Here is a 27298-nt window from a genome sequence, read left to right on the forward strand (position 1 = left end):
TCACATCTAGGAGTGACTGTAATTGAGATGATGAATGTTTAACCAAATGCTTCTGCATTGGATATCTTAATACAACACCCCCCCAAAAAAACTGGTTACTTTAAAGAAAGTTCATTGCTTGAATATCCGGTAACTAGTAAAACACTAAGTGAACATTTTCCATTTCAGTAAAATGCTGTATCATGCCCTGTCAGTACAACCTAATGAATCAGCACCTCTTAACTACTGCGAGCACTCATGTGAAACATATCTTTTTCCTCCATAAAAGGAGAGGTGGTTGGGGTGGGGTTTGTTATACAACTGTCATTTAAGGCTAGTGCTGATTATTTATCTGAACTTCTAAGTGCAAGTTTTCTTCAACAGCAATAATTAATACAAGGTACTCGGAATATACATTGTAAAGGATTATTACACACTTTATTTAGTAGATTAGTAAAATGGATTCCTGCAATTGAATGGTTGCATTTCATGGTGGAGGTTTGCAATCTTAAGGTAATATTATATCCCTGACTTCCGTGGATTTAAGAGGGTGTAACTTTTCTTAGGATGGCACTGTTGGTGTTATAAAAAATTAACTACTGTTTTTGGCTTGTAATTTCTTTGTAATTTCCATGGTTTGTAAGTAAGTTTATAAGCCCTCCCATCCTGAAAGATAAAAGTTGCAGAATGTCTTATTTCTGTGGCAATCTATACATAATTTTATCAGAATAGCCAGCTTTACTCCGCTGTCAGTGTGTAGTTGTCGTCTAAGCTGGAGTCCACGAAAGTATATATTCCTTTGTGTATTTAACATTAGCTCCATCTGTTTATTTAAATTTAAATTGTATTTAAGCTGCTATTGCCCAAGTTATTTTGCTTTAAAAAGATGGTACTGATCAATGGATCAGCCAATTTGTAAGTGTCATAGTTCCAACCTCATCATCTCGCTCTTATTCTTTGTTCCAAAATTTCTCTGGTATCTCACAGTGACCAAATGCATGTTCTTTCAGTTCTAGATGCTTGATTTAAAAAATGCACTCTTGATTCTTTTAAGTTTTGAAATATATTCTGAAGGAAGGTGTTAGAAGCCAGTAAAGATTTAAATATGTTAAACTAAGCTGTTGCTTACCTTTTCAATGTGTATTATTTTGATATTTGTACTGTGCCTTTTAGTTCTAACAGTCCTAGTCATTAAATACTTACAGGGCTCACATGGTTATGGAATATTCTCAGCCCTATGTTAAGATGTGCTATAACTTTTCTCAGACTTGGGAAAGAGTCGTATTAAAATACAAAGAAAATGTGGGAAAGCTCCAAGGAATTTGAGGCTGAGCAAAAACAGTCAAGCAGCAGGAGGGGCTTCAACCTATCATTAGTACAAAGTGGGGTGCCATAGTAACCAGAAAATGCTCTACCTTCTTAGAAGAACTATGAGGGCACTGCTCTTTGGTTCCTTTATCCTAAGCTACATAGAGGTTTGTGGTGTGTGAGCACGAGAGACAGAGTCAAAATTTTTGTAATGGGATAGAACATTGGTTCCTAACCTTTTTGGAATGGGGACCCACAAATTCAAATTTATTTGGTATATTTGATTTATTGTCACATGAATTTTGGACTGACAGTTTTTGGCAGCCAGTGTTTTCATGTATTTTAACTGCAATATTTTCTATTTTATAACTGTTACTTGAGTTATCCAAGCAGAAATGTACTTAACGCACCTATTAATATGGAATTTGTTGAAACGTGTATTGCATGCACAAAGTTAGTCACAGGTTTTTTCACACAAATGTAAGAACACAACAGATTATGCACAATCCTATGCCTTTCTACTCAGAAGCAAGTCTTTGTATTCAACAGGGCTTTCAGGTAAGGGGGCATAGGATGAGTAAGCCCATTGAATTAAATAGGTTTACATCAGAAAAAACACACAGAAGCAGATAGGGTGGGGGCTTGGCCAGTTTCTCACCTGGGCGTTCAGTACCAGACTCTCTTCCCCTTCCACCCCACTTATTACTTCTGTAAAATAGAGATTGAGAAAGCAAAACATGGAAAAGAGTTGGTTTATTTGGGTTCCTCACTCTTTAGCTGAAAGGATTGAAGTCTTTCTCCCCCCACCCCCAATATTCCATTTAACTTAAGTGACAGATTTCTCCTTTTGGGAAATGCATCTGTTTCTAAAAATCAAGCCATCTGTTTTCTTCTGATCATAAGCTCAGATCAACATATCATGCCCACTGCCCCATTCAGACACATTCTGTGTCATTGGCTGGTGTGAGGGAGGGAATGAGGCTGGGACTGGAATGACAGTCTCTGTGGTGGAATGATGGCCCCTGGGAGTAGCAGAAGTGATCTGGGACTGGAATGACTGTCATTCCACTCTGAGGGCTGTCATTCCATTCCCAGAGTATTGATTCTGTTCCTAGAGACCATCATTCTACTCAAGGACCATCAATCCATTCCCAGTGCACTGATGCTACCCTAGGGACCATCATTCCACCCTGGGGGCTGTCATTCCAGTCCCAAGCCACTTCTGCTACTGCCAGGGGATGTCATTTCACTCTGGGACCTGTCTTTCCAGGCCCAAAACACTTTCCAGGGGCTATCATTCCACTTGGGGGACTGGGATTCCAAACCCAGAAACCATTCAAAATCCATTCCACATTTTCATTGCAACTTTTGCCTGGTGTAATATATTTCCTGGTGTAATATATATGGGCTAGTACAAGGCAGTTGGCATTCCTGGCTCCCATTATATCCAGTGGGCATGCCAGCATCTCCGATTGTTCTCAATGGACAATCCCTTCATTCGTTTTAGTATGTCGCTTAAAGAGGTGGGGCCGGAAGATGTATATACATTCAAGCTTCCCCAGCGGTGAGAAACGAGTCAAGGATAGCATGGTCATGAAGTTTCTCCCCTCTGAAATACCAAAGTATAATAATCTCTGTCCTATTGTCCATTACGCCCCTCCCCATCACTGTTCCAACAAGATGGAAACAAGGCAGGGGATCCAAGAAGCCAATGTGGATGAACAGAGAACTCTATGATGAGCTAAGGAAGAACAAGAAAATATTCAAGAAATGGAGGTCAGGACATACCTCTCAAGAAGAGTATCTAAGGGTGGCTTGGCACTGTAGGTCAGCCATTAGAGAGGCCAAATCTCAGAAGGAGCTGAGGCTATCCAGGGAGGCTTGTTATAAGAAGAAAAGCTTTTTCAGATATGTGAGGAGCAAACACAAGGTAAAAGATGAAATAGGCCCATTGTTGGGTAAAAATGGAGAAACTCTGACAGAGGATAGAGAGAAAGCAGAAAAGCTCAATGCCTATTTTGCCTCAGGCTCATCTAGAGATGGTAGGCAAGGCATGGCATCTGGGCTTCTGGTTGACATGAACAGAGAGGTTGTTGAGATGCACCTGGTTGCATTGGATGAATACAAATCCCCTGAGCCAGAAGGTATGCTCAAAGAACTTCATAGAGCTTGCAGAGCCTTTGTCCATCATCTTCAAGACCTTTTGAAGACAAGAGATGTGCCACAAGATGGGAAGAGGGCAAATGTTATCCCAATCTCCAAAAAAGGTAGGAGGGTTGACCCAGGGAACTATAGGCTAGTCAGTCTGGCCTCTGTCCCAGGGAAGATACTGGAGCAGGTTTTAAAGGGGTTAATCTGCAAGCATCTGAAGGACAACTTGGTGATCCAGGGAAGTCAACACTGACTTGTCCCCAACAGGTCCTGCCAGACCAACCTCGTTTCCTTCTTTGATTGAGTGCTGAGCATACTGAATCATGGTTACCTTGATTTCAGTAAAGCTTTTAACAGGGTTCCACATGATGTTCTGATGAGTAAACAGGAGGATTGTGCGCTGGGCTTTAGGATCGTTAGGTGGATACGGAACTGGTTGGAGAACTGCACTCAGAGAGTAGTTGTCAATGGCAGAGCCAGCATGTGTAATGGTTAAGAGTGGTGGACTCTAAACTGGAGAACTGGGTTTGATTCCTCACTCCTCCACATGAGCGGTGGACCCTAATCTGGTGAACCGGGTTGGTTTCCCCACTCCTACACATGAAGCCAGCTGGGTGACCTTGGGCTAGTCACAGTTCTCTTAGAGCTCTCTCAGCCCCACCTACCTCACAGGGTGTCTGTTGTGGGGGAAGGGAAGGTGATTATAAGCCAGTTTGATTCTTCCTTAAGTGGTAGAGAAAGTCGGCATATACAAACCAACTCTTCTTCATTTTATCTAATTGGAGAGAGGTGTCCAGTGGGGGGGGGGGTGTGTGCACAGGGCTTGGTTTTGGGTCCAGTACTTTTCAGTATTTTTATAAATGATCTAGTAGAGGGGGTAAAGGGACTACTTATTAAATTTGCAGATGACACTAAATTGGGAGGAGTAACAAACACCCCAGAAGATAGAGGTACAATTCAGTGAGATCTGAATGCACTGGAAAAGTGGGTGGATGTGAACAAGATGCAATTCAACAAGGATAAATGTAGAGTTCTACATCTGGGTAACAAAAATGAGAAGCATGCATACTAGACAGGGAATACACTTCTGGGTAGCAGCGTGTGTGAGCTAAATATGAGCAGCCAGTGTGATACAGTGGCAAAAAAGGCTAATGCAGTCGGGGGGTGTATCAACAGAGACATAACACCCCTGTTGAACTCTGGTTGCTGTTTCTGAAGTTTTGTTTGGCTGTTGAATTAGCAGGGGTAAGCCTCTTGGTTTTCTTATTTCTGATTCTGTCCACCACAACCTAAAAGTTGGAACAAATACACTTAAACAAGTATGCCTTCCACTTGTTTCTTCAGTAGGCTTTGTTGAAGGTTCAAATTACATTTGTACAAATCACTCAAGCAAAAACGGCTGTACAACTTATCCTGTAGAAACAAATTGTTTTTCTAGTCATATTGACTAGGCCAGCCCTGACCATTTTCATCAGAACCCTTTTCTCTGTAGAGTGCTTGTCATTGCCCACAGTCTTAGCCGCTTTTGGGAGAGAATTCTGTGATGTGATTGCATCTTTCTGTGTTGGTGCAGAGTTGGACTTGGAGCGTTCCTTGCCCTTCTCTGCCATTGTCCCCTTCCCCTGCTGCGTATCTTCATTAGCAATAGAAAAAAGGGCTAGTGTAGACAACAAACAATTTAAAAAACTGGATTACAAAACTAGAAAACAAAATAATAAAAATAGTATAAGTCAAATAAACAGTGCAGTAAAAAAACAGTAAATTGGAACACAGTAAATTCCTTAAATTTGGGATATTAGAGACTCTGATAGGTTTTAGAGATGTAAACAGCCAAGAGCAATCTTGACACATATGTTATGGTTATGTCCAGTTTACCATGCCATTTTGGTCGGTCTTTCTTTCTTTCTCTCTTTCTTCCTTTCTTCCTTTCTTTCTTTCTTTCTTTCTTTCTTTCTTTCTTTCTTTCTTTCTCTCTTTCTTTCTCTCTCTCTTTCTCTCTCTCTTTCTCTCTCTCTTTCTCTCTCTCTTTCTCTCTTTCTGTGAGAGATCCCCCTCTCTGAGTTTGCTTCTCCAAATCAGTTGCTCAGACGTTGATACAGAAACAATAGATTTATTGAAGCCTTCAGGAGATGAGACAGGCACAGGTAGAAAGTTGCAAGTGAGGGGCTATACGGGTTTACAGAATATATTGACTCCAGGGCACTGGGGCACTGGGGTTCACACTTATTGTTATGGGAAGTTACAAGCTTGGCATAATACAAAACATCAGACGGATCCCAGGAAGTCTGGTGCGGCTATCACACTTCCAAGGCCGCACCGGCCTGAGGGAGTACTGGCAGGAAGAACAGCGGGGGGGGAAGATACATGGGCCATCAGGCCTGGCGCCTGAGACCAGAAGGTGTGAACTGCTTTTACGAGTTCACTGATAACACCGCAGGTGATGGAAAGCAGAGACACAAAGACAGAGACCCTCACATTCTGCCCCCCTTAAGGCCCCCCTCCGAGAGGACGAGGCTTATCGGGATAAGCGAGGTGGAATTCTCGGACCAAGCGAGGAGCTGCCATGTGGGGTGCGGCCACCCATTCGTCATGAGCGGAGCCAAGGTTTTTCCAGCGAACAAAGTAAAACAGTTTCCCTTTCTTCCATTTGGAATCTAAAACCTTGGATATTTCCAAATGGGTATCCCCTCCTACTACGGTAGGAATCTCATGAGCGGGAGGGGGGTGGAACTGGGGAGCTGCTACATAAGGTTTGAGGAGGCTTATATGGAAGACTGGATGAACTCCCCTGAGAGTCTTAGGGAGACTCAGTTCCACGGTAACCTCGTTGATTACTCTGGTAATGGGGAAAGGTCCTACATAACGGTCGCTCAGTTTTTTGCAGGGGCGAAGAGAGCGGAGGTTTTTGGTGGACAGATAGACTTGCTCCCCCACCTTGAGTTCCCATCCCGGAGACCGGTGTTTGTCTGCTTGTTCCTTGTACTTGCTTTTTGCCCTTTCCAGATTTTTGAGCAACCATGGCCAGGTGGATTTAACCACCTGAATCCACTCCTGAAGATCAGGGGTAGACTGGAGCTCTGGCGAGACGGGGGCAGAACCGAAAGGGCCAAAATCCGTCCCGTATATAACTTGGAAGGGACTAAAGCCGGTAGAGGAATGAGGCGCATTGTTGTACGCATATTCGGCAAATGGCAGCAGGTCGACCCAGTCGTCCTGGTGGAAATTTACATAGCAACGCAAATAACATTCTACTACCGCATTTACTCGTTCCGTTTGACCATCCGTTTGGGGGTGATAGGCGGAAGAAAGGCCCTGTTCCTCCACTCCCATTAACTTTAGGAAAGCCCGCCAGAATTTGGCAACAAACTGGACCCCCCGGTCGGAGAGGACCTTCCTCGGGATCGAGTGTAGCCTGAGGACGTGCGTGATGAACAGTTTAGCTAAGCCCTGGGCTGAAGGAAGACCTGCACATGGAACGAAATGAACCTGTTTGGAAAAGAGGTCTGTGATAACCCAGAGAACCGTTTTCCCCCGACTTGGAGGTAGGTCGGTGATAAAATCCATGGCGATGACTTCCCAGGGACGGGAGGGGTTCTCAAGCGGTTTGAGAAGCCCCGGGGGTTTTCCCATCCGTTTCTTGGCTGTGGCGCAGGTGGGGCAGCTGCGCACATACAACTCTACATCAGATCTCATACCGGGCCACCAGAATTGCCTTCGAACCAGGTGAAGCGTTTTTACGAAACCAAAATGACCCGCTAGCCTGGCCCCATGTACAAGTCCCAATACTTCTTTGCGAAGGGAAGATGGGACATATAGTTTCCCCCCTTGCACCCACCAAGTGTTGGTTCGTTCCAAGCCAGTGGGGAGGAGATGGTGCTCCTCCTCCTGTAAGGAGGCGTCCCGGAGTCGCTGTTGGAATGCTTCCGGGATACCTTTGAGCGTAGGGGGGGTCTCCGGTTGGCGGGCTTGGGATCGGGTGGTGACGGCCAAGCCAGGGACCTCCCCTCGCTGTTCGGGAGTGAACAGGGAGTCGACGGGGCGATCGAAATCGTTGCGATACTGGGGAAGTCGTGACAAAGCATCAGCTAGGGCATTTTCTTTGCCAGGGACATGTTTGAGGGTGAACCGGAATTTTGCAAAAAATTGGGCCCACCGAATTTGTTTGGCATTGAGTTTTCTAGCTCCCTTGAGAGCCTCAAGATTCTTGTGATCTGTGCACACTTCGAACGGCAGCTCGGCCCCCTCTAAGAAGTGTCTCCATATGGTAAGGGCATGTTTGACCGCTGCTGCCTCCTTCTCCCAAATGGCCCAGTTGATTTCGGACTGGGAAAACTTCTTGGAGAAGTAGGCGCATGGCCTCAACCGTCCCCCCTCATCCCTCTGCAATAGGGCCCCGCCCATGGCTACATCCGAGGCATCCACCTGCACCACGAAGGGCTTGGTGCAATCCGGGTGAGCCAAAACGGGTTCGGATGAAAAAAGTAGCTTTAAACGTTCAAAAGCTTGCTGGCACTGGGGAGACCATTGCAGACGGGCTGAGGGGAGTGCGGCGCTAGCCCCCCTGTCCTTGGTACGCAACAGGGCAGTGAGGGGAAGCGCAACTTGGGCAAAGTTGGGAATGAAATTCCGGTAAAAGTTGGCAAACCCCAAAAACTGTTGAAGTTGGCGGCGGGTAGTGGGGGTTTCCCAGTCCCGCACCGCCTGGACCTTGGCGGGGTCCATTTCCAACCCTTGGTGGGAAATCACATACCCCAGAAATGTAATAGAAGGTTGGTGGAATTCACACTTGGACACCTTAGCATACAGTTTGTGCTCCCGCAGCCGCTGGAGCACTTCTCGCACTAGGCGCACATGTTCTTCCATGGTCTCAGAGTAAATAAGAATGTCATCGAGAAATACCACCACCCCCCGAAACAGTAAATCATGCAAAACTTCATTAATTAATTGCATAAAGACACTCGGAGCCCCCGAAAGTCCGAACGGCATGACCAGGTACTCAAACATCCCAAAACAACTGGAAAAGGCCGTTTTGGGTTCGTCTCCTTCTTTGATGCGAATGCGGTGGTAGGCTTCTACCAAGTCCAGTTTGGTGAAGATTCGGCCCTCCTTTAATTGTGCTAGAAGGTCAGGAATAAGAGGGAGGGGGTAAGCATTAGACTGGGTGACTGCGTTCAGTCTGCGAAAGTCAATACACAGTCTTAAATCTCCCGTCTTTTTCTTTACAAAGAAAGCTGGGGCTGAATAAGGAGCCTTGGAGGGGCGTATGAAACCCCTCGCCAGATTGACATCCAGATAGTCTCGCAATACAGTCTTTTCACTAGGGCTCATGGGGTAAACCTTTCCCTTAGACAGTTTGCCTTCCCCTACAATCTCGATGGCACAGTCCGTTTCTCTGTGGGGAGGCAGTTCGTCGCACTCTCTAACATCGAAAACATCAGTAAACTGCGAGTACTCAGAGGGTAATTGAGGAGAGACTGGGGCGGGGGACCCTACCAGTGCGGCGGCTGGAGTTCTGAGTACCCGTTCCTTGTCATGCAACCCACAGGGGTTTTCGGGGAAGGAAAGCACCCGTTTAACCCAATCAATGGAGGGATTGTGTCCCCTTAACCAGTTCATCCCTAACACCACAGGGGTTACAATAGGGGCGATGGTGAAATACAACCGTTCCCAATGTTCCCCCACGGACATAATCACGGCTGCAGTTCTGTGGGTCACAGGGCCCCGTTTAAAGTCACTCCCGTCCATTTGGGAAAAACGGAGGGGTCCCGGAAGCCGCTTGCGCCGGACACCCAACTTCTTGGCAGTTTCCTCATTTATCATGGTGCGGGCACACCCCGAGTCGACCAACGCGGGGACCTCTAACGGGGGACCCCCTTTGGGTAGGGACAGATGAACACGCACAAATACATTGTCCTCTTGGGCGCTTACCATCGGTGGAGCTCCTTGCACAACGATAGGGACGGTCTGCTGCGGAGCCCCCTCTACAGCAGACCGACGGCGTTTTTTGCCGGCTGTTCCCACTCTTCCTCCTCGCTGGAAGAGGGGGACGGGGTGGTGGCTTCCGGGGAGCCGTCCGAATCAAAGACGGTATTTGTAATCCGGGACCCCGATGGGACCGTAGAGTCGGATGCCCCATCCTGGGGGCGCGCGTGGAGAGCGGAGGGTGCGCCGGAGCGCCGGCTCAGTGGTCCACTTCTGCGGCGAGGCTGGCTGTCGGCGGCCGGTTTCGTCGGCTCGGCCTGGGTTTGGCGGGGGGGGGTCGGACGGCCTGAGCGAGAGGGGCATTGCGATGCAAAGTGACCCTTTCCCCCGCAGATCAGGCAGACGCCGGCCTCGAACCGCTTGCGGCGTTCCGCGGCCGAGAGACCCCCGCCACCCCCTTGCCGGAGTTCCCGGCCACGGTCACCTCGGGGCCTGGGGTCTCGCCCAAGCCGTTGCTTGGACAAGTTCAGGAGTTGTTTGCGATTCTCGATGTCAGCAGCATGGCGAACCCAACCTTCCACATCCGGGGGGTTCCCTTGCATGAAGGCCCAATGTTGGAGGTCTGGGTTGAGACCCTCCCTGAAACATTGTACCAAGGTAGCTTCACTCCAGTCCAGAATTCGGCTAGCCAGTGACTGGAACTCACTTGCATACTGCGCCACCGACTTAGTCCCTTGGCGCAGTTGCATCAGGGAGGCTTTAGCCCGCTCACCCAGAGTCGGGTCCTCAAAACGGTTTCGGAGTGCTACCATGAACTCGTCCAGGGTTCGCAGCACCGGCGAGCGGAGTTCATACTGCAACACCATCCAGGCAGCCGCCTCCCCTTGCAGTAAGGAAGCCACGTACTGCACCCGGGACTCCTCAGAAACGAAGGTTCGGCCTTGTTCCCGCATAAAAATGTCTACTTGGACCATAAAAAAGGTCAACTGGTCTCCCGACCCGTCATACGTGACTTTCAGGTCCCGACGGGCCGGGGGGGCAGGGGTTGCGGGCGGAACTACCGGCGCCCCGTCTGGGGGAGCACCGGCTGGAGGTTGCAACTTCAGCGCATCTAGGGTCGTGGCCATCTCACCCATTACGCGTTGCATGATCTCCATCTGCTCCTGCATAGCCCGGCGGTCTTCCTGCCACTGCTTTCGTTCTTCCTCCATGAGGGCCTCTTTGCGGGCCGGGTCCCCTTCGAGTCCCGTGCTGGGGAAGGCCAACCGGCGATCCTTCGCCGCAGTCCGCGAGAGCGACCAGCCCTTGGGAGAGTCCAGCCAATAAGTAAGCCCCCGGGGACGTCCGTCCCGATCTTGGTCGGGGGCGCGACCCTTCGGTTTCTTTGGCTTGGCTCCCTCCTCCTTCGGGTCCGGCTTCTCCGGCTCGTCCGGTTCCTTGGGGGCATCGGGGTTAGGGGTGGTGTCCTCGTCGGCTGACATTCTGTCCAAAGCGGTACAGCTGCAGTCCGAGAGGCAAGGACTTGCAACTTAATGTGAGAGATCCCCCTCTCTGAGTTTGCTTCTCCAAATCAGTTGCTCAGACGTTGATACAGAAACAATAGATTTATTGAAGCCTTCAGGAGATGAGACAGGCACAGGTAGAAAGTTGCAAGTGAGGGGCTATACGGGTTTACAGAATATATTGACTCCAGGGCACTGGGGCACTGGGGTTCACACTTATTGTTATGGGAAGTTACAAGCTTGGCATAATACAAAACATCAGACGGATCCCAGGAAGTCTGGTGCGGCTATCACACTTCCAAGGCCGCACCGGCCTGAGGGAGTACTGGCAGGAAGAACAGCGGGGGGGGAAGATACATGGGCCATCAGGCCTGGCGCCTGAGACCAGAAGGTGTGAACTGCTTTTACGAGTTCACTGATAACACCGCAGGTGATGGAAAGCAGAGACACAAAGACAGAGACCCTCACACTTTCTTTCTCTCTTTCTCTCTTTCTCTCTTTCTCTCTTTCTCTCTCTTTCTCTCTCTTTCTCTCTCTCTCTCTCTCTTTCTCTCTCTTTCTCTCTCTTTCTCTCTCTTTCTCTCTCTTTCTCTCTCTCTCTTTCTCTCTTTCTTTCCTCTCTCTCTTTCTTTCTCTCTCTCTTTCTCTCTCTTTCTCTTTCTCTCTCTCTCTCTCTCTCCCTCTCCCTCTCTCTCTCCCGGCCCAAAGACCAGGCTCAGGGCGGCTCACAAATACAAAACAGTAAAATCAATAAAAACCCTTAAAATATAATTTAAATACATTTATCTAGCATTAGTGATCCTCTACATTAATAGACAAATTAATTTTACTCTAGAGGGCAGATTTTTTAATCTATTTACTGCAATAGTGGAGCACTTTCCTTCTTCCTGGAACCTCTGGAAAGAACTACGGCTCTAAAACTTGTGTGACTTGGTAATAGCTGCGATGGTCGGGGTCTTTAAAATGATGTTGAAACAGAGGTAGCGTGGTGTGAAGCTCAACCAGTGTGTTCTCTACCCCAGCCCTCCACATGAAAGACTTAACCCAAGTGGCTTCTCTTCAGCACTCACAAGGGATACAGAAAAAGAATGCTAACTTTTATTTCCTTCCAGGGATAGGGGAATGGGGTGGTTTAGAAAAGAAGATAGAAACTGTTTACTGGTGTAACATAGTCTTCCTGGGACCATTCATTTTTGACGTTACAGTTCGTAGTTTAGGAGAGTAGAAAGCAGTTAGTGGCCAAGTTTGCATTCTTGAGGTGAATATTGGTCTCCTCTCAGAAACCACAAATCTTACACAAATCTTTTCCGTCAGAAATTGGAGCTTTGAAATAAATAGTTCTCTTCCTCATAGGGTTGTGCAAAACAAAATTAGATAAATTTCGGGTTTGGGTTGATTGAGCCCAAATCTTTTCGGTAACCCTGGGAAAAGCCGAACACCCATACCGGTAAAGGGGAATTTGGTTTTAAATTGGGCCCATTTTAGTCTATGGTTTTGTTTTGTTTTTCAAAACTCCTCTGGGGGCATTTTTGAAGGTAGAGTCACCAAATTTGCAGCATAGCTGCAAGGAACTCTCCTTAGACGGACACCGAAGTTTGGCGGAGTTTGGACAGGGGTCCAGTTTTATGAGCCTGCAAAGGAGTCACCCCCATTCTCCAGACATTTGCCAGCTGAGCTGTCTATCGGTTTTCAAGTTCAGAAGGTCACCATTGCCGAGGACTGGTGGAAAGAGCCAGTTGGCAGGCCGGCACTTCCAAGTTCTCAGCTCAAATGGCTCAGTTCGTATCTGGGGTGCTTAGCATGATGTCCATGCAAATTGGCTTCCAAACGGAGGGAAACAGCTTACACACAAGAGTAAACATTACTTTTGGTGGCCAATGACTTCCTGTGAACAGTCCTTTATAATAGTCATCAAACATCTGATTTCAAGGGATGGTCACAGTGATATCGGAGCCAGCCGAAGTCATGACAAAGATAGCTCTTGTGAAGGAGTCTTCTTCAGAAGCCTGTTCAGCAGCTGTTTAAGCTGGCACTTTTTAGTTGGAGGGTATATCCCTTCCGGACGGGACTGGGTGAGCTCCATCTTTTAAATGACCCTTCTGCCTGCAGGCTATCCAGATGACTCCACTGAATGGTGATGGATAGTTTGATTACACAACCCCTACCTCAACCTATTAAAACTCATCAATGATAGAAAAATGGGAGAAAGCCCAGAGCCGTGCATCTGAGCAAAAGCAAATAGCTGAAAATCGAAAAGCTAAATGTCTATTTGGCTTTTCAGGAATATCTACTTGGCTTTTCAGGAATCGCCTATTTGGCTTCAGGTAGATTTTCAGGTTTTGGTATTCAGCCAAAACAAAACCCGGCTATTGCCAAAACGGCCAGTTTCGAGTTTATTTTTGGTTTTTATTTTTGGCTCGGGTTTATTGATATGCACAGCCCTGCTTCCTCAAGCTAGCCTCTTTTATCACAAAAGACAGGTGGTGAGGCTTCCAGAGTCTCCCGAGACAGGTTGTCTCCCAACTAACACAATGTGACGCAAACCCTAACTCCACAGATCAGACTCTGTCTGATCTGCCCTGACAGTGTAATAGCCTTTTCTCTCTATGTTTATTTATTTATTTTTGTGACTTATAGCCCACCCGCCGTGGCCAAGGCCAGGCTCAGGGCAAGTTACATCATTTAAAATACATTGATAATAATAATAAAATTGACAATAAATTCTAAGTTTTAAAACAATGAAATCCCAGTTAAAGAAGCTGTGAAGAAGAGGCATGTTATCTTTGCAGACACAAATACATTATTATTATACTGCGGGGTGGAATTGGTGAACAATCCTTTTGCCACCAACCTGGGCTGAAAATTCTGTTCCTATATTTAATTTAGAATATGCATGTCCTGCCTTTCCTAAAATCTTTTTGAACTGCTCATAGCAATTTTAAAAAACCTACAGCCTAAAAACAGAAGACGGCAGAGAACTAGTGACTGTAACAGCATTTTTACCACTGAACTTGCACAAGTTTTGCTGTAAACTGAATGCAAGCTCTGTATTCAGTATGGGAAGATTTTTGTGGTTTAAAGCTTCCTTTTTTCAGTTTCTGTTTGTTGTATCCAGCGTATTTTTCTTTTTCTTTTTTTACTTTTAAGCTGATGTTTGCTTAGATCACTATGAAGAGTTTTATGTTAAATTTTGTTTTAAATTATTTTAAAAATCTGAGAACAAATTTAAGATCATGTAAGCACAGTAAATCTATCTCTACCTAAATTAAAAGGTAAAGGTCCCCTGTGCAAGCACCGGGTCATTCCTGACCCATGGGGTGACGTCACATCCCAACGTTTACTAGGCACACTTTGTTTGCGGGGTGGTTTGCCAGTGCCTTCCCCAGTCATCTTCCCTTTACCCCCAGAAAGCTGGGTACTCATTTTACTGACCTTGGAAGGATGGAAGGCTGAGTCAACCTTGAGCCGGCTACCTAAAACCAACCTAAATTACAATCACATTAAACAATGGAGGGCATAGAAGAGAGCTCCTCACGTTAGATAACATATTAGATATTGGTTGTTGAAGATTCTGTTTCGTTAAGTACAAAAAAATCAATTTCTTTGTTATCTCTTACATTCTGGGCTGTTAGCTTGACCAGTATGAAGATTTCTTTTTGCCCTATCAGTCCAATCTTGTTTCTTAGGAAGTAGCCTAGATTTCTAAACTCTGGCTAATGTTAGTCTAGTGATGGTTATCAGATCAAGACCAATAAGTTTGATACCCACTTGGAATTGAAATGAGGTAGTTAAGAAGGTAATTCACTAGTGCTTTGCAAATTAACACTAAGGACTGCAGCTTTGTCACCATTCCATCAAACCTCTTGGCTCCTATGCAGTTCTACCACATGTGTATAAAATCATCTTTGTCCTCTCCACAGAACCAACAACAGCTAGAATGTTTTTGATAAATTCTGGCTGTGCTCAGGGGGTCTTAAATACCATTGGTGGAGAATATATTGCATATATTTTCTCTGAAAAGTGCACTAACTAAAAATGTGGATCTTTGGGCTAACAAAAAAGACCAGACAGAACAGCTAATATATTAGCCCAGGGCTTTCTTCCATTTCCATACAAATCTCTAGGTTACATTATGATTAATCTCTAATAACATTGAATAGATTACTGACAAATGTCATGGTCCCCTTCTTTAATAAAGGAGCTTCGAATTTACCCATTTCCTCCAGTATCTCACCTCCACGTAGCTTTTGAAGGATAAAGCTTTTCATTTGTAAGTCTTAATAAAGGCTGAATGTTACTGTTACTTCTTGATACCTCTTCATGCGAAAACACTTTTAAAAATCTTTAATTAAATCACAAAATGACTCGATCTGCACCTCCCAGTCTTAGGAGTTAGCTGAGTCACCACTGAAGATAACAAAGAACCTTAAGGGACTAATTTATGGTGTATTTTATCCCATGTTATTAGCACATTATCAATAATAATAGTTTTTTGAGAACATAATTTGAATCAGGTTTTTTTAAGAATACCAGGTGTCTTAAATGAATGCCCACAAAAGACTCTTCAATGTATTCAATTGCCAGCTTTAAATTAGTGCTAAACCATTCCGACAACCAGAGTAGCTCCATTCTAGTGATAAAAGACCAAATTTGGAATTGCTAGCCTGCCCTTGGTCCATCTTTTTTGAGCCAAACTCCAGCCATTTCTCAGCAGTTGATCTAAAAGAATACATCTGTCTTAATATTTTCTATGAGAAATAGTAATATATCTGAACATCATAATTGGAATAGAAAATAATGTATTTAGATAGAAAATAATGTATTTAAACAGATGTTCAGATTTTCCATGTTAAACTTAAATACTGCATTACTAGAAGATTGTTTTTGCCCATTCTAAGAAACGGGTTTTGCAATTTCCTCTATTTTCCCATTTCTTTCTTTTGGTGAATTAATATTTAAACTCTGGCTGCTGAGACATACATGTTGTCCACTTGCAAGACTGGTTAATTGTGGGAACGTTTTATTGTACAAGGCGATGATTTGTTCAATATCACATATCAGCATCTGTGAGCAAGATGCTTTCTGAAGCCAAAAATGCCTGTCCGCTGAAGGTGATCTCAGATGGGTCTCTCAATATCTTCTGCTGCTCATTTGAAGAGACTTTTAAAAAGGCTGTAAAGCATCTCGCAGTGACTGAAAGTAACACACGTCTCATTTGTTTTAACACTTGCTTTAATGTCAGTAGCATCCTCTGACAATATTTTGGTGCAGGTTTTTTGTTGTGTGTATTTAATTTTGTTTCTGTTTGCATTTAACCTCAGGTCTGAAGACCAGAACATGCTCCTCTTTGAGACTTTCACGAACATTTGTGATACAGCATGTCTTTAAGCGAAAGGAATACTGTTGTTTTTGCATATGAGTCTTCAGTACACAGTATCAATGTTCTGCTCAGCCTCGATGAGCAGAGAAAGCAAGATCTTTTTTGTGATGTTACCATCTTAGTGGAAGATCAGCGATTTCGAGCTCATCGCTCTGTGCTTGCTGCTTGTAGCAGCTATTTCCGTTCAAGGATTGTGGGCCAGTTGGAACCCGATCTTATCATTATTTTACCTGAAGAGGTAAGTGCCACTGCGGTTTACACACTTTCCATATAGTTCATCATTTCTACTTGAAACCCTTACTCAATTTTACTGTGGCTTGTCCTTGGGCCTTTAATAGTAGAACCACTGAATAAAAATATTAGTTTGGTACTTGATACAGAAATTTATACAATGAAATTAATAGAGAAGTGTCTTTCGGGTGTGTATTCAGGAGTAAGAACCAAATAAACCATCTGTAGTCCCCCACTTACTACGTAATATGTTCTCTAAAATAACCGCAGTTATACTCATTCTGAAACTGAAGGAAAGAGCATCGCTGTTATTCTTCTGTATGCACTTCCTCTAATTTCTGGTACACTAATGTTAATTTTAGTTATCCTTCAATGTAAATTTTGTTCCTTTCAAGGAAGAAAACCAGCTTGGTTTGTAGGCTGTTTGAGTAATATCTGAGAAGAAAAATAAACACACCTGTAAGAGAATATAGTACAGAGGAGTACATTCTGTTTTAGAATGTATTAGAGATTCAAGCAAGCTATAACTCCCCAACTTTTCATTGCAAGATTCATATACATACTAAATCTTTTCTTTCTTTCAAGGTAAGAGGAAGAAAAATTCCTTAAAATTTCTTTGTAGACCACCTTGGGCTAATTAAGAAAGGTAACAGAAATATTTTAAACAAAACACTGCCATGGTGGCTACACTGTCTTGTAATATCATAGGTGCTTGAGCTGAAACTACTGTCTACACCCTCCCACTCTTATAAATAGGGCTTCTGTTGCTTAATGGGATATTGCTGCTGTGGGTTATAATTATGTCAAGAAAGGCCACATCAACTATGATACAGCCTGTTCTGTGCTGTCTTAGCCATGTTTGTGTTACTCTCTCCCATCTTGGATATAAACCTGTTGTTTCACAGTGGGTGGCAGTGTCTTTCTAAGCTCCTAGGTGGAGGTCTTCCCCATCTCTGCTACCTGAGATCCATTAATCGAAATGCCATGGATATGGATCCATAGCGTTCGTTCTTCCGCTGAGTCCTCGTCACTGTCTACACCCTCATATCACAGTACACTAAGCTGAATATGTTTGCATTATATTTTCACACGTTATATTCATAAACTTGATTTGATCATACCTTCTAGGTATGAGGAAAGGCCAGTCTCAGACAGAGAGAACGTGCTTTGCATGCAGAGCATACTGGGCCCCAATCATTTCTTCTCCTGTTCCAGAGTATGCAGTAGGCTGGGAAAGACTCTTCCCGAGAGCTTGGTGACCTGTTGACAGTCAATGTTGACAGTATTGGGCTGGCTTAGAATAAGCCAGCTTCCTATATGTTTCTAAATCATTTAGAGAAGAAATATACAAATCAGTTTTGTTCACAGCTGGAGCTCTTCAGGAAAGAATATTTCATAGAAGCAGGGATTGGAGTATAGCTTTCAGCTCCTAAATATCTGTACTTCAATTTTTGGGTTTTTTTTTTGCAAAAATTATGAAGTTGCATAAGGAAAGGCCACAAAAGCTTCTACTAGATCTTGAAGCTCTAGATTAGTTGAGAGTTGTAGCAATAATACGTTCAAGACAATGATAGTGAACAGTGCAAGATGAATTCCTTCTTCAAAAGCATTCTGCTGTGACATTTTAGAGTGAATCTATCTCTGCTTGAATATGAAAAGCTGAGTTGAATATTGTTTGTATAGCATGAATTTGACGGGCAAATTGAGCTGAGATGGAAAGCCTCACTGTAAATGCTGTGAAAAGCAAAAACATTCTAATTACTACTCATAAGCGGTCACGTTTATTGTTGCTGATGAATTATATAAAGTGTTTATAGAAGAATGATGAGGAATTCTAGAAAAAATTATTTACAATCAAATTATGTATAACGAGCATTTTTTGTTTTACAATGTGGTACTTGCCCTTCATACCTTTCCTAGCTGCCAAATGAATCCAAGGATATAGACGTAAGCTTTGTCAAGCCTGTTTGTACTGTGAGGACTTTTTCATCATTGTTAATTGCTAATCTATACCCCATGCACTAGGGTTCCCCAACCCTTTTGAGCCGGCAGATACCTTTGGAATTCTGACATAGGGCTGTGGGCGCAACCACAAAATGGGTGCCGCAGATGGTGGAGAGTACCATCAAATGTCTGGGAGTGAGGCTATGCGTAACTCTGATAGTAACTCTTCAACATTTCAGGCAGACTCTGCCAACCTTTTAACAACACCTGACAGGCACCAGGATGGTGTCCATGGGCACCATGTTGGGGATCCCTAGAATAGCCTAATCAAGCCCAAATCAAGTCAAGGGTTATTTGTTGTGATGTAGTCATAGTAACTGATTGCTGATCAGGGACAATTTATTTACATGTTTACGTATTCACCTCTTTAATTTTGCCATCTTGGGATAGAAATATAACATATTTTCTTTGTTTCATCCCTTTTTCTTTAAATAGGTTACACTAAAAGGCTTTGATCCTTTGCTTCGATTTGCATATACGTCTAAACTTATTTTAGATAAAGATAATGTGGCTGAAGTTTGCAAGTGTGCAGAATTCTTGGGAGTACATGACATTGAGGAATCATGCTTTCAATTTCTAAAATTCAAATTTCTGGACCATAAACTAGGCCGACATGAATACCAGAGAAAGAAGTGTTGTAAATCACGCTGTCAAAAAGAGGAGCGTAAAGTAGAAGTTGCTGCTGATAGCCATCTGGAAATAGATGATGTGAATGAAATTTTGCAAAATGAATGCATTCATCCTCAGATGAAGAACTACAAAGGTGAAAAAAATCCAGAAGTATCTCTTCTACAGGACAGCACCAATCAGACATTTGAGTCTGAATCAGAAAGGGGCCAGGGACTTGACTTCGCATCCCTTTGTCCAAAATACAGGAAGTTCCAAAAAGCTTTGGGGGGCGATAAAGCCCCTACTCCGAAGTCCAATTCCAGTATTAAAGAAGTTCAGGTAACATCTGCTGCACCTGTTCATCAGATTGAATCATATACCAGTGGTGCTATACAAAAATCTTTTGAATACGCAGCTGTGCCTCCAGACACAAAATGTGAAGACGCTCAGGTAGAAATGGAAGAAGATGGGAAAGAAGAATTCTCGAAACAGAAGGCTTCTGTGTTCCAGAGTACTGAATGTTCTGCAGAGAAGTCAGTTTCTTTTTCTCCCCATAATTCTTCTGTGGCTACTCATGGGCTTTATTCCACTGCTTTCTTGAACACATGTGATCAAGACTGTGACTTGACCCTGAGTGGTATGCAGAGCAATACAGAGGTCACTGAAAAGGTCACTGAAAAAAACAGCATTGTTACAGGAGCTGAATATGGTAAACCAAGCAGTGGAAGTCCTGACGAGAGCCCACCTTTAAAGTCTCACTTAGGTGACAGAGAAAATACGAATGATACTTCACCTTGCAACCGCAGCAGTGTGGAGAGAGAGGTAGCAGAACATTTAGCAAAGGGGTTCTGGAGTGACATTTACAACACAGACGCAGCCTGTCAAATCAGCTTGTCTCCTGCATCAGAGCAGGTCTATTCAGAAAAGAAGGCAGAGTGTCCTTGGTTAGGCATCAGGATCAGTGACAGTCCGGAGCATTGTTCTCAAAGAACTTTCACGACTTTGAGCTCTGTTAGCTGCCCTTTCATAAATAACCTCAGTACTGGAAACAGCACAGAAATTGGTAGCGGTGACTGCATACAGGAACAGCAACAAGAACTATGTCCTTATTCCTGTGTAGTAAGTTTGGAAGAAGATTCTGAAACGGATACAGAAGGCGATAGTGAATCCTGTTCTGCAAGAGAACAGGAATGTGAGGTAAGAATATGCACAGTATCCCATTTTGTTTCTGCAAGCACGTTTGAGTGATAGGTAGGTAAATAAAATACTAGCCAGTCTGCAGTGCTTAGTTCTCTTGAAATCAGTTGGGCTTCCTTTGAATCTTTTTTCAAAGTGTTCACATAACATATCTACCCAAAGACTGTACTAACTGTAGGAACCCACATTCCTGTTCTCTATACTTAAGTTTGCATGTTTCCCTTCTATGAATGGTGATTCCAGATAAGCCTCTTCGCTACCCTAACCCTCTTCCCATGAATCATGCAGAAGAGCAGCATTCCTAATTTCCTTGTTTTGGTAGAGTTTCATTTGAAAGGTTTAGATTCCTTGCAGTTCACACTTACCTTGGATGTAAATATGATCCTTACACTGTAATATGTTCTGCTTGTGTTACTAAGATCTACCTAGGTGGATAGATGTGCTGGGCTTTTTGGCCATCTGGCTAATATCTTGCATGATTACATGCAGTTTCTCTTCAAAATGTATAAATATATGCCGTTCCTTCCTTTTTTCACCTAGATGCAGGACTGGCCTAGCTTTTACATAGAAGGGCATTTTGCTTCTCATACAACGTCTTCCTTTTTGTAGATCCTTCAATTCCTCCTGATTTAACACCCGCCTCTGATCAGATAACAGAGACGGACAAATCATGCCCCCAACGCTCCCCTGACTGTGGGCCAAAGTAGACATGATTTTTTAAAACGAGTTTGGTCCAGGAAACCAGATTGGATTCATTTTTCCTGCAGCCACACAGCAGCTGCAAGTAACCAATGTTTAGTGGACCATAGGGGCCCAATTCAGATCAGGACTGTAGCACAGAAGGAGGAAGGGCTTGTGCTGACCCCTCAGTGCCATTTTCACAAGATGAAGGGGCACTAGGTAGCTGTTACTTGCCCCAGTTTTGAACTGCACATGCAGTATGACATGTGGAAGGAAGAAAGGTGCATATGTATGTAATCATGCAAGATATTAGTGAGACAGCTGAAAAGCTGTCCAAAATGAGGCAGATTGTGCTTTTATGTGGCCTTTCTGCTAGGGAAATCATTTGAGGAGGAAGCAGAAACCCTTAATCTGCCTGCATTGCAGCCCCAATCCAAATAGGGTCCCTTTGGCCCATTAACAATTGGTTCCCCTCAGCTGCATTGTGGCTATAGGAAAAGTGAGTCAGGTATAGGGAGACTCGGGCCCAACCTGGTTAAAAATGTCTAGTTTGGTCCTGCGGTTAATTTCCTGAGATTCCCCAGGCCCTACTTTTCCATATACAGTGTATCAACGTGAATTTGACTGCACTGATGTTTTCAGGTCCCCAGTTCTGGAAATGCCCGTTCTTAGGTTGCTTATGGTACTTTAAAACCACAGTGTGTATTCTGCTGAATGGCAAACCTTGTCGGTTTTATGTCTTAAGTTATATTTGTGTATGCAAAGATTACAAATCACAAGCAGGATCTATTGTGACTATGGCTTGGTTCCTATGACTTTGCTCCCCTTGCCTTCTCTTAGGCCGCTGCGGAGGCTGTCCTGTGCTACAGTGCCCTCTTCTTCTGCCACTAGCTGTTCCGCTGGCGTAAACCCAGTGTTTTCCAAGGAGCCCTTACGTAAGCAGAAGTGCTGGTGGCAGAGGAAGCAACTGCCGCAGTGGGAGGGCATCCTCTGCAGCAGCCAGAGAGATGAGTGAGGGGGGCCCAGTTCTTGGATCCAAGCCTATACTACGAACTGGTGATATGGGTCCAGGTTTTTAAAAACAATGTAATGTATGGGTTTTTAATTTAATTTTTAGGTAAAGCTGCCATTTGATGCCCAGAAGATAATTTCGCTTTCTAGAAATGATTTTCAGTCATGCCTGAAAATGCACAAATTGACACCGGAACAGCTGGATTGTATCCATGACATTAGAAGGCGAAGTAAAAACAGAATTGCAGCACAGCGATGTCGTAAGCGGAAGCTAGACTGCATACAGAACCTTGAATCGGAAATAGAGAAATTGGTATGTATGGGAAGTTTGCTTTAGAACTAAAACCTAATCTTTCCACAATCCTAAATTGTTTTAAATTATGTTATTACGTTTTCCGGGGAAGCTGTTCACAACTTTTCAACATGTTCAGATTCCTCTTTGTCATTGTAGCAGCCACGTGGCATTGCTGATCAGGAGAAAGGTAGCGCTGCAGGGTAATGAAGTGTTGCCTGCTTTTGCTACTCGTTCACTGGCTTAACAAATTACAGCTCTGTAATAACTGTGCCTTGCATTTCTCTTTGTGTTCTGGCTTTTAACTTTGTAAATACCAGAAAACTGAAAGATCCACGAGTAGTTGCTCAGAACTAAAATCTAATCTTTCCACAATCCAAAATTCTTTTAAATTATGTTACTACGTTTTCCAGGGGAGCTGTTCACAACTTTTCAACATGCTCAGATTTCCTTGCCCATCCCCCCCCCCCCAGCTAGAAAAATTGTTGGGAGGGTATTGACCATTTGACCAGGCATAGCTTTGCAACATGGAGGTGGCAATGGAAATATAAAATGGTGCAGACTTGAAAGAGATGTGATTCACGTACATTTCACATGATGCTCCCTCACACTGAATCAGACCATTGGTCCGTCAAGGTCACCATCTCCCCAGGGTCTTAAGTAGAGGTCTTTCGCATCACTTACTACGTAGTCTTTTTAACTGGAGATCGAACCTTGACCTTCTGCATGCTAAGCAGATGCTGTGTCACTGAGCCTGCCCCTCCCCAGATAGTCATCTCAACAGGGAATGCACATTACAAGGCAGATCTGAACTAGCCAGAGCTGACAGCATTATTGTTGGGGAGGAAAGAACTGCAGTAGCAAACTACCTGGACCATGAGTCCTTCTGTCAAGGCAGCAACCTACTTCATACCTAGCCAAACTGGAGTAGTCGCCGCAACTCCTCCAGCTAGTCTTGTATGCCCATTGCTCCACTCCAGGAAATTGCTATGAAGGTAACCATGATTTTTGCATGAGGAATATGTTTACTTTGCTCAAGGGGCTACATTTCCGGCAGAATAGATTGTCCTACAAATGTAGCTCCTAACAGATGCGTGTTCATTTATTGGACCATTCCTCTTTGTCATTGTAGCAGCCAGGTGGCATTGCTGATCAGGAGAAAGGTAGCACTGTGGGGAAATGAAGTGTTGCCTGCTTTTGCTACTCATTCACTGGCTTAACAAATTACAGCTCTGTAATAACTGTGCCTTGCATTTCTCTTTGTGTTCTGGCTTTTAACTTTGTAAATACCAGAAAACTGAAAGATCCACGCGTAGTTGCTCAGTTTCCCTGGCTGGGAAAAGGAATTTAATATTTGTGTGGGGTGGGGAAAGTATAGCTTTTCACACTGCTGATTGCCCCAGGTAAGTAGAAGAGAAGCAAATTTAATGGTTGCCAAAATGCTGAGAGCTTGGATGGGGTTTACTTCTGCTAGAAGCAAGGAGAAAATAAAAGGGCCACACCAATCACTGAGAGATAAAAATAAGGCCAAGGGCAATGGTACAAGTAAAGGAAAAAAAATACATATTTTATTACTCAGCTACAAAATTCCCTATGCATTTTGCCAACAGGCTTCTTTTGGAATCTGTAATATATAAATACAATACTGAGTACAATATAATATAAATACAGTCTCTCTTCCTCCCTCATTTTCTCTGTCGTACATTCATAAGGACAGAACAAGCTCTAGCGGTCATACTTAATAGTTTGGTATTACAATGTTTAAATTGTAATTTGTTTTTAAAGTATTTATTTATGTAATTTTAATTAAATAATAATTGTTCTATAATTATGAGAATTGTTGTTATAATTATGAGATCCCATCAAAATATATAGGGAATTTTAAAGCTAAGTAACAAAATATGTATTTTTTCCTTTACTTGCACCATCAGCCTTGGCCTTATTTTTTATCTCTCATTTACTTTTGCACCATGGGCATAAGAGCACAATGTTGGATAATTTTATACTTGAGGTGTCCATGCACTGCTTGCATTTCTGCAAAAAGCTGCTTTATCTTCATTATTCATGTTGTAAAATTCATTTATTCTATTAGCAAAAATCACATAACTCTAAAATTCTATACACTGGTTCCTATTTTTACAATGGACAATTTTAACATTTGACAAAAAAGAAAAAAAATCTTGCAAGGGAGTGGTGTGTTGAGAGAGAGAGAGAAGGATCTTTTAAAAATTTCATTTTCCAGCATCCTAGCACAATCTGGCATGAGCATGAAACACAGTTTAGGATAACACTATGCAGACAAAAGCTGGTTTGCTTCTCCAAGAGGTCCCATTGAGCTTTACAGGACAAAATAAATGGGCTGCAGTCCTAGACATGCTTGAAAGGGAGCAAGTTACACACCTACTTTTTGTTGCTCCAGATGTCACATTAGTGACCGGCATGTATTCCTTTCCTTTTTTATGACTAGTTATCATTTATTCTTGACACAAGTATTCTCAATCTGCATAGTGATATGGAATCCTGTCTCCCCTGACGCTAGATGGCCTGCCGTGGTCCAAATACTATTGCATTGTTTATTGGATGTCCCATCCTGTAGATCCTATTGACTCATCTGGTGTAGTCAGTCTTGAGTCTCAGTGAGAAAGGTAGACTATAAATAACATAAATAAATAAAATACTGACAGCAGCAACCTGTCAAACTGGATGGACCTCTTATTAGTGCAGTTGTTTTTTTTTTTAAAGAAGAAGCTTGCAAGGGTTGTCATAAGGATACTATCCTTGCTGGTGAATGGAATTTTTTTTTAAAAAATGAAGTGTCTGAAAGTACTCCGAAATGTGTAATTTTTCACTTTCTGAAAGCATGCTAGATCTATGCCATATTTTTGGTCCTGGCTTCTAGAACATGACCGTGTGCCAACAAAATAAAACTATTCATAAGCCAGTCTAGAACAGCAGTTGATAAATCATTAATAGAATGATGTAATTTACGGTGGCAAGAGTTTTTTCCACTGAGTACAAACTGCTTGAAGCAGAGAGGGACATCCATTCTGTCAAGCAAACATTCCTTCCTCTCTCCATTTTTTAACTTATGCTTTGTAGTGCTTAGAGATCCAGGTTCGATTGTCTACTCTGCCATGGAAGCATGCTGGGTTTCCTTGGCCCAGTCACACACTGTCAGCCTGAGGTACCTCACATGATTGTTAATATAAGATGGAGAAAAGACCAATATAAGCCACTTTTGAGTCCTTGATGGGGAGAAAAGTGGAGTACAAATGAAATAAATGCAGAAAACTGAAAATTATAACGGTATAAGAATGATTTGGTTTCTTCGTGGTATTTTCTGAAGTATTGAGAGAAAATCCAGAACAGTTCATTAATCTGATTAGAGAAGCGTAATTGCTATGTTGTGAGGTAAAGAGAGAAATTGGCAAGGGTAAAGAAGTAAAAGATTACTTCAAGCTCTTTTGTTGACTGTTGCATAGGTAATTCATTTTGTATGTGCTTCTTTTAGAGTACTGTAGACCTTATACACATGAGAAATATCATAATTTTTGTAATTTATCATAAATATTTGCATTATAAATATTTATTTTTATTTATTTAAGATATTTGCAGACTACCTCCCCTCCACACAGTGGATCCAAGGTAGCTTACAGGAGTATGCAGGCAAACGTACATTAAAACAAAGTCATATAAATAAATGGGTTGGATGTCACAGATCAGTTCAGGTAGTAAAAGCCATTTCTGCTGCCATAAGGAGAACTCCCAAATGCAGGAGGCTCTTCCACTGGCAGAGGAGTGCCACCATTATCAAAACAGATGCATGGGATCCGCTCCATATTTCATCAGTAAGCTGGTATAAAAACCATAATCAACCAAAAGAAAATCCAGATGCAAATCTGTAGCACTCACAGACGGCAGTGAAATAAAAAGCTGTCTGATATAGTGTTAGAAGCGTTTCTCAGTGCAGGTAAGGAGAGGGGCGGTCCTAAGCGCCACTGGCAACCTGCTCCAAAATTCTGGAGCACACACTGACAGTATCCTGCATTGAGGGAAGGGAAAAATAAATTGCTGTGAATAATGAAGGTGCACCGTTTCGTACCAGGAGAGTGCTCTTTGGGTATATGGTCCAGGTTGTGAAGAGATTTAAATGTCAAAAACAGCAATTTAAATTGAGCCTGCAAATATGTTGATCTCCATTGTAATGGTTCGAAATACTTATAATAAGGCAGAAGGTGTAAAGGTTATTTAACAGAAAATTCCTAAAGGATTTTGGTGCTGTCTTAAAGGGAATTTATTCACTGGTTCAGGACACACAATACATCTTCTGGCAAATACTATGTAGTTGCTACCTTTTATCGCTATTGAAACAAATACACCATTAAATAAAGTCCAGTTGTACTCTGAAATATAGTGAAGTTTTGTCTTTTACAACAGAACATATAGACTTTATAACTGTTTTATTTTCTGGCAGCAAAGTGAAAAAGAGAGCTTGCTAAAGGAGAAGGACCACATTTTGTCAACGCTCAGTGAGACAAAGCAGAACCTGACAGGCCTTTGTCATCAGGTGTGTAAAGAAGCAGCCCTCAGTCATGAGCAAATACAGATACTTGCAAAATATTCCACCTCTGATTGCCCACTTTCATTTTTGATCCCAGAGAAGGAACAGCCTGCACCTTCTGATGTGATGTCCGCAGTACCATTATGTATAGTACTATCTAAGGATCTTTGTGTTGAGTCTCCCGATGGGCATTCTAGCTATCAGCATGTAAAAAGCACATGTGATACAGGATATACTCAAGCACAGGAATCATGTCCCGTTCCTGTAAGGATATCAGAGAAAACATTATGTTTGGAGCAATGTGTGCAGAGTGGTGGTGGTATCACAGATTTTTGTCAACAAATGACTGACAAATGCACTACAGAGTAATCCTGTCAATCTCAACCTGGTAGGATTTGAAACATAAGTCGTTAGGTAGGAAGGATGAACTTTCTTTGTGGTGCAGTGCGTTAACTAGTACTTAACAATCC

At 43.3% G+C, this 27298-nt stretch overlaps 2 protein-coding genes across 3 annotated transcripts in view; one reads left to right on the forward strand and one right to left on the reverse strand.

The window, feature by feature from the left end:
• GRIK1 (glutamate ionotropic receptor kainate type subunit 1) overlaps positions 1 to 27298 on the reverse strand; it is a 207022-nt gene that overhangs the window by 47264 nt on the left and 132460 nt on the right. The window lies entirely within an intron of this gene.
• Positions 360 to 27293, forward strand: BACH1 (BTB domain and CNC homolog 1). Its single transcript, XM_056858894.1, has 5 exons — positions 360 to 379; positions 16184 to 16480; positions 18913 to 20283; positions 22082 to 22288; positions 26742 to 27293. The coding sequence occupies exons 2-5, from the start codon at positions 16241 to 16243 to the stop codon at positions 27195 to 27197; spliced, it is 2274 nt and encodes a 757-aa protein (XP_056714872.1). The 5' UTR covers positions 360 to 379; positions 16184 to 16240; the 3' UTR covers positions 27198 to 27293.

Source organism: Euleptes europaea, chromosome 12 (assembly GCF_029931775.1).
Source record: "Euleptes europaea isolate rEulEur1 chromosome 12, rEulEur1.hap1, whole genome shotgun sequence".
Lineage (NCBI taxonomy): Eukaryota > Metazoa > Chordata > Lepidosauria > Squamata > Sphaerodactylidae > Euleptes > Euleptes europaea.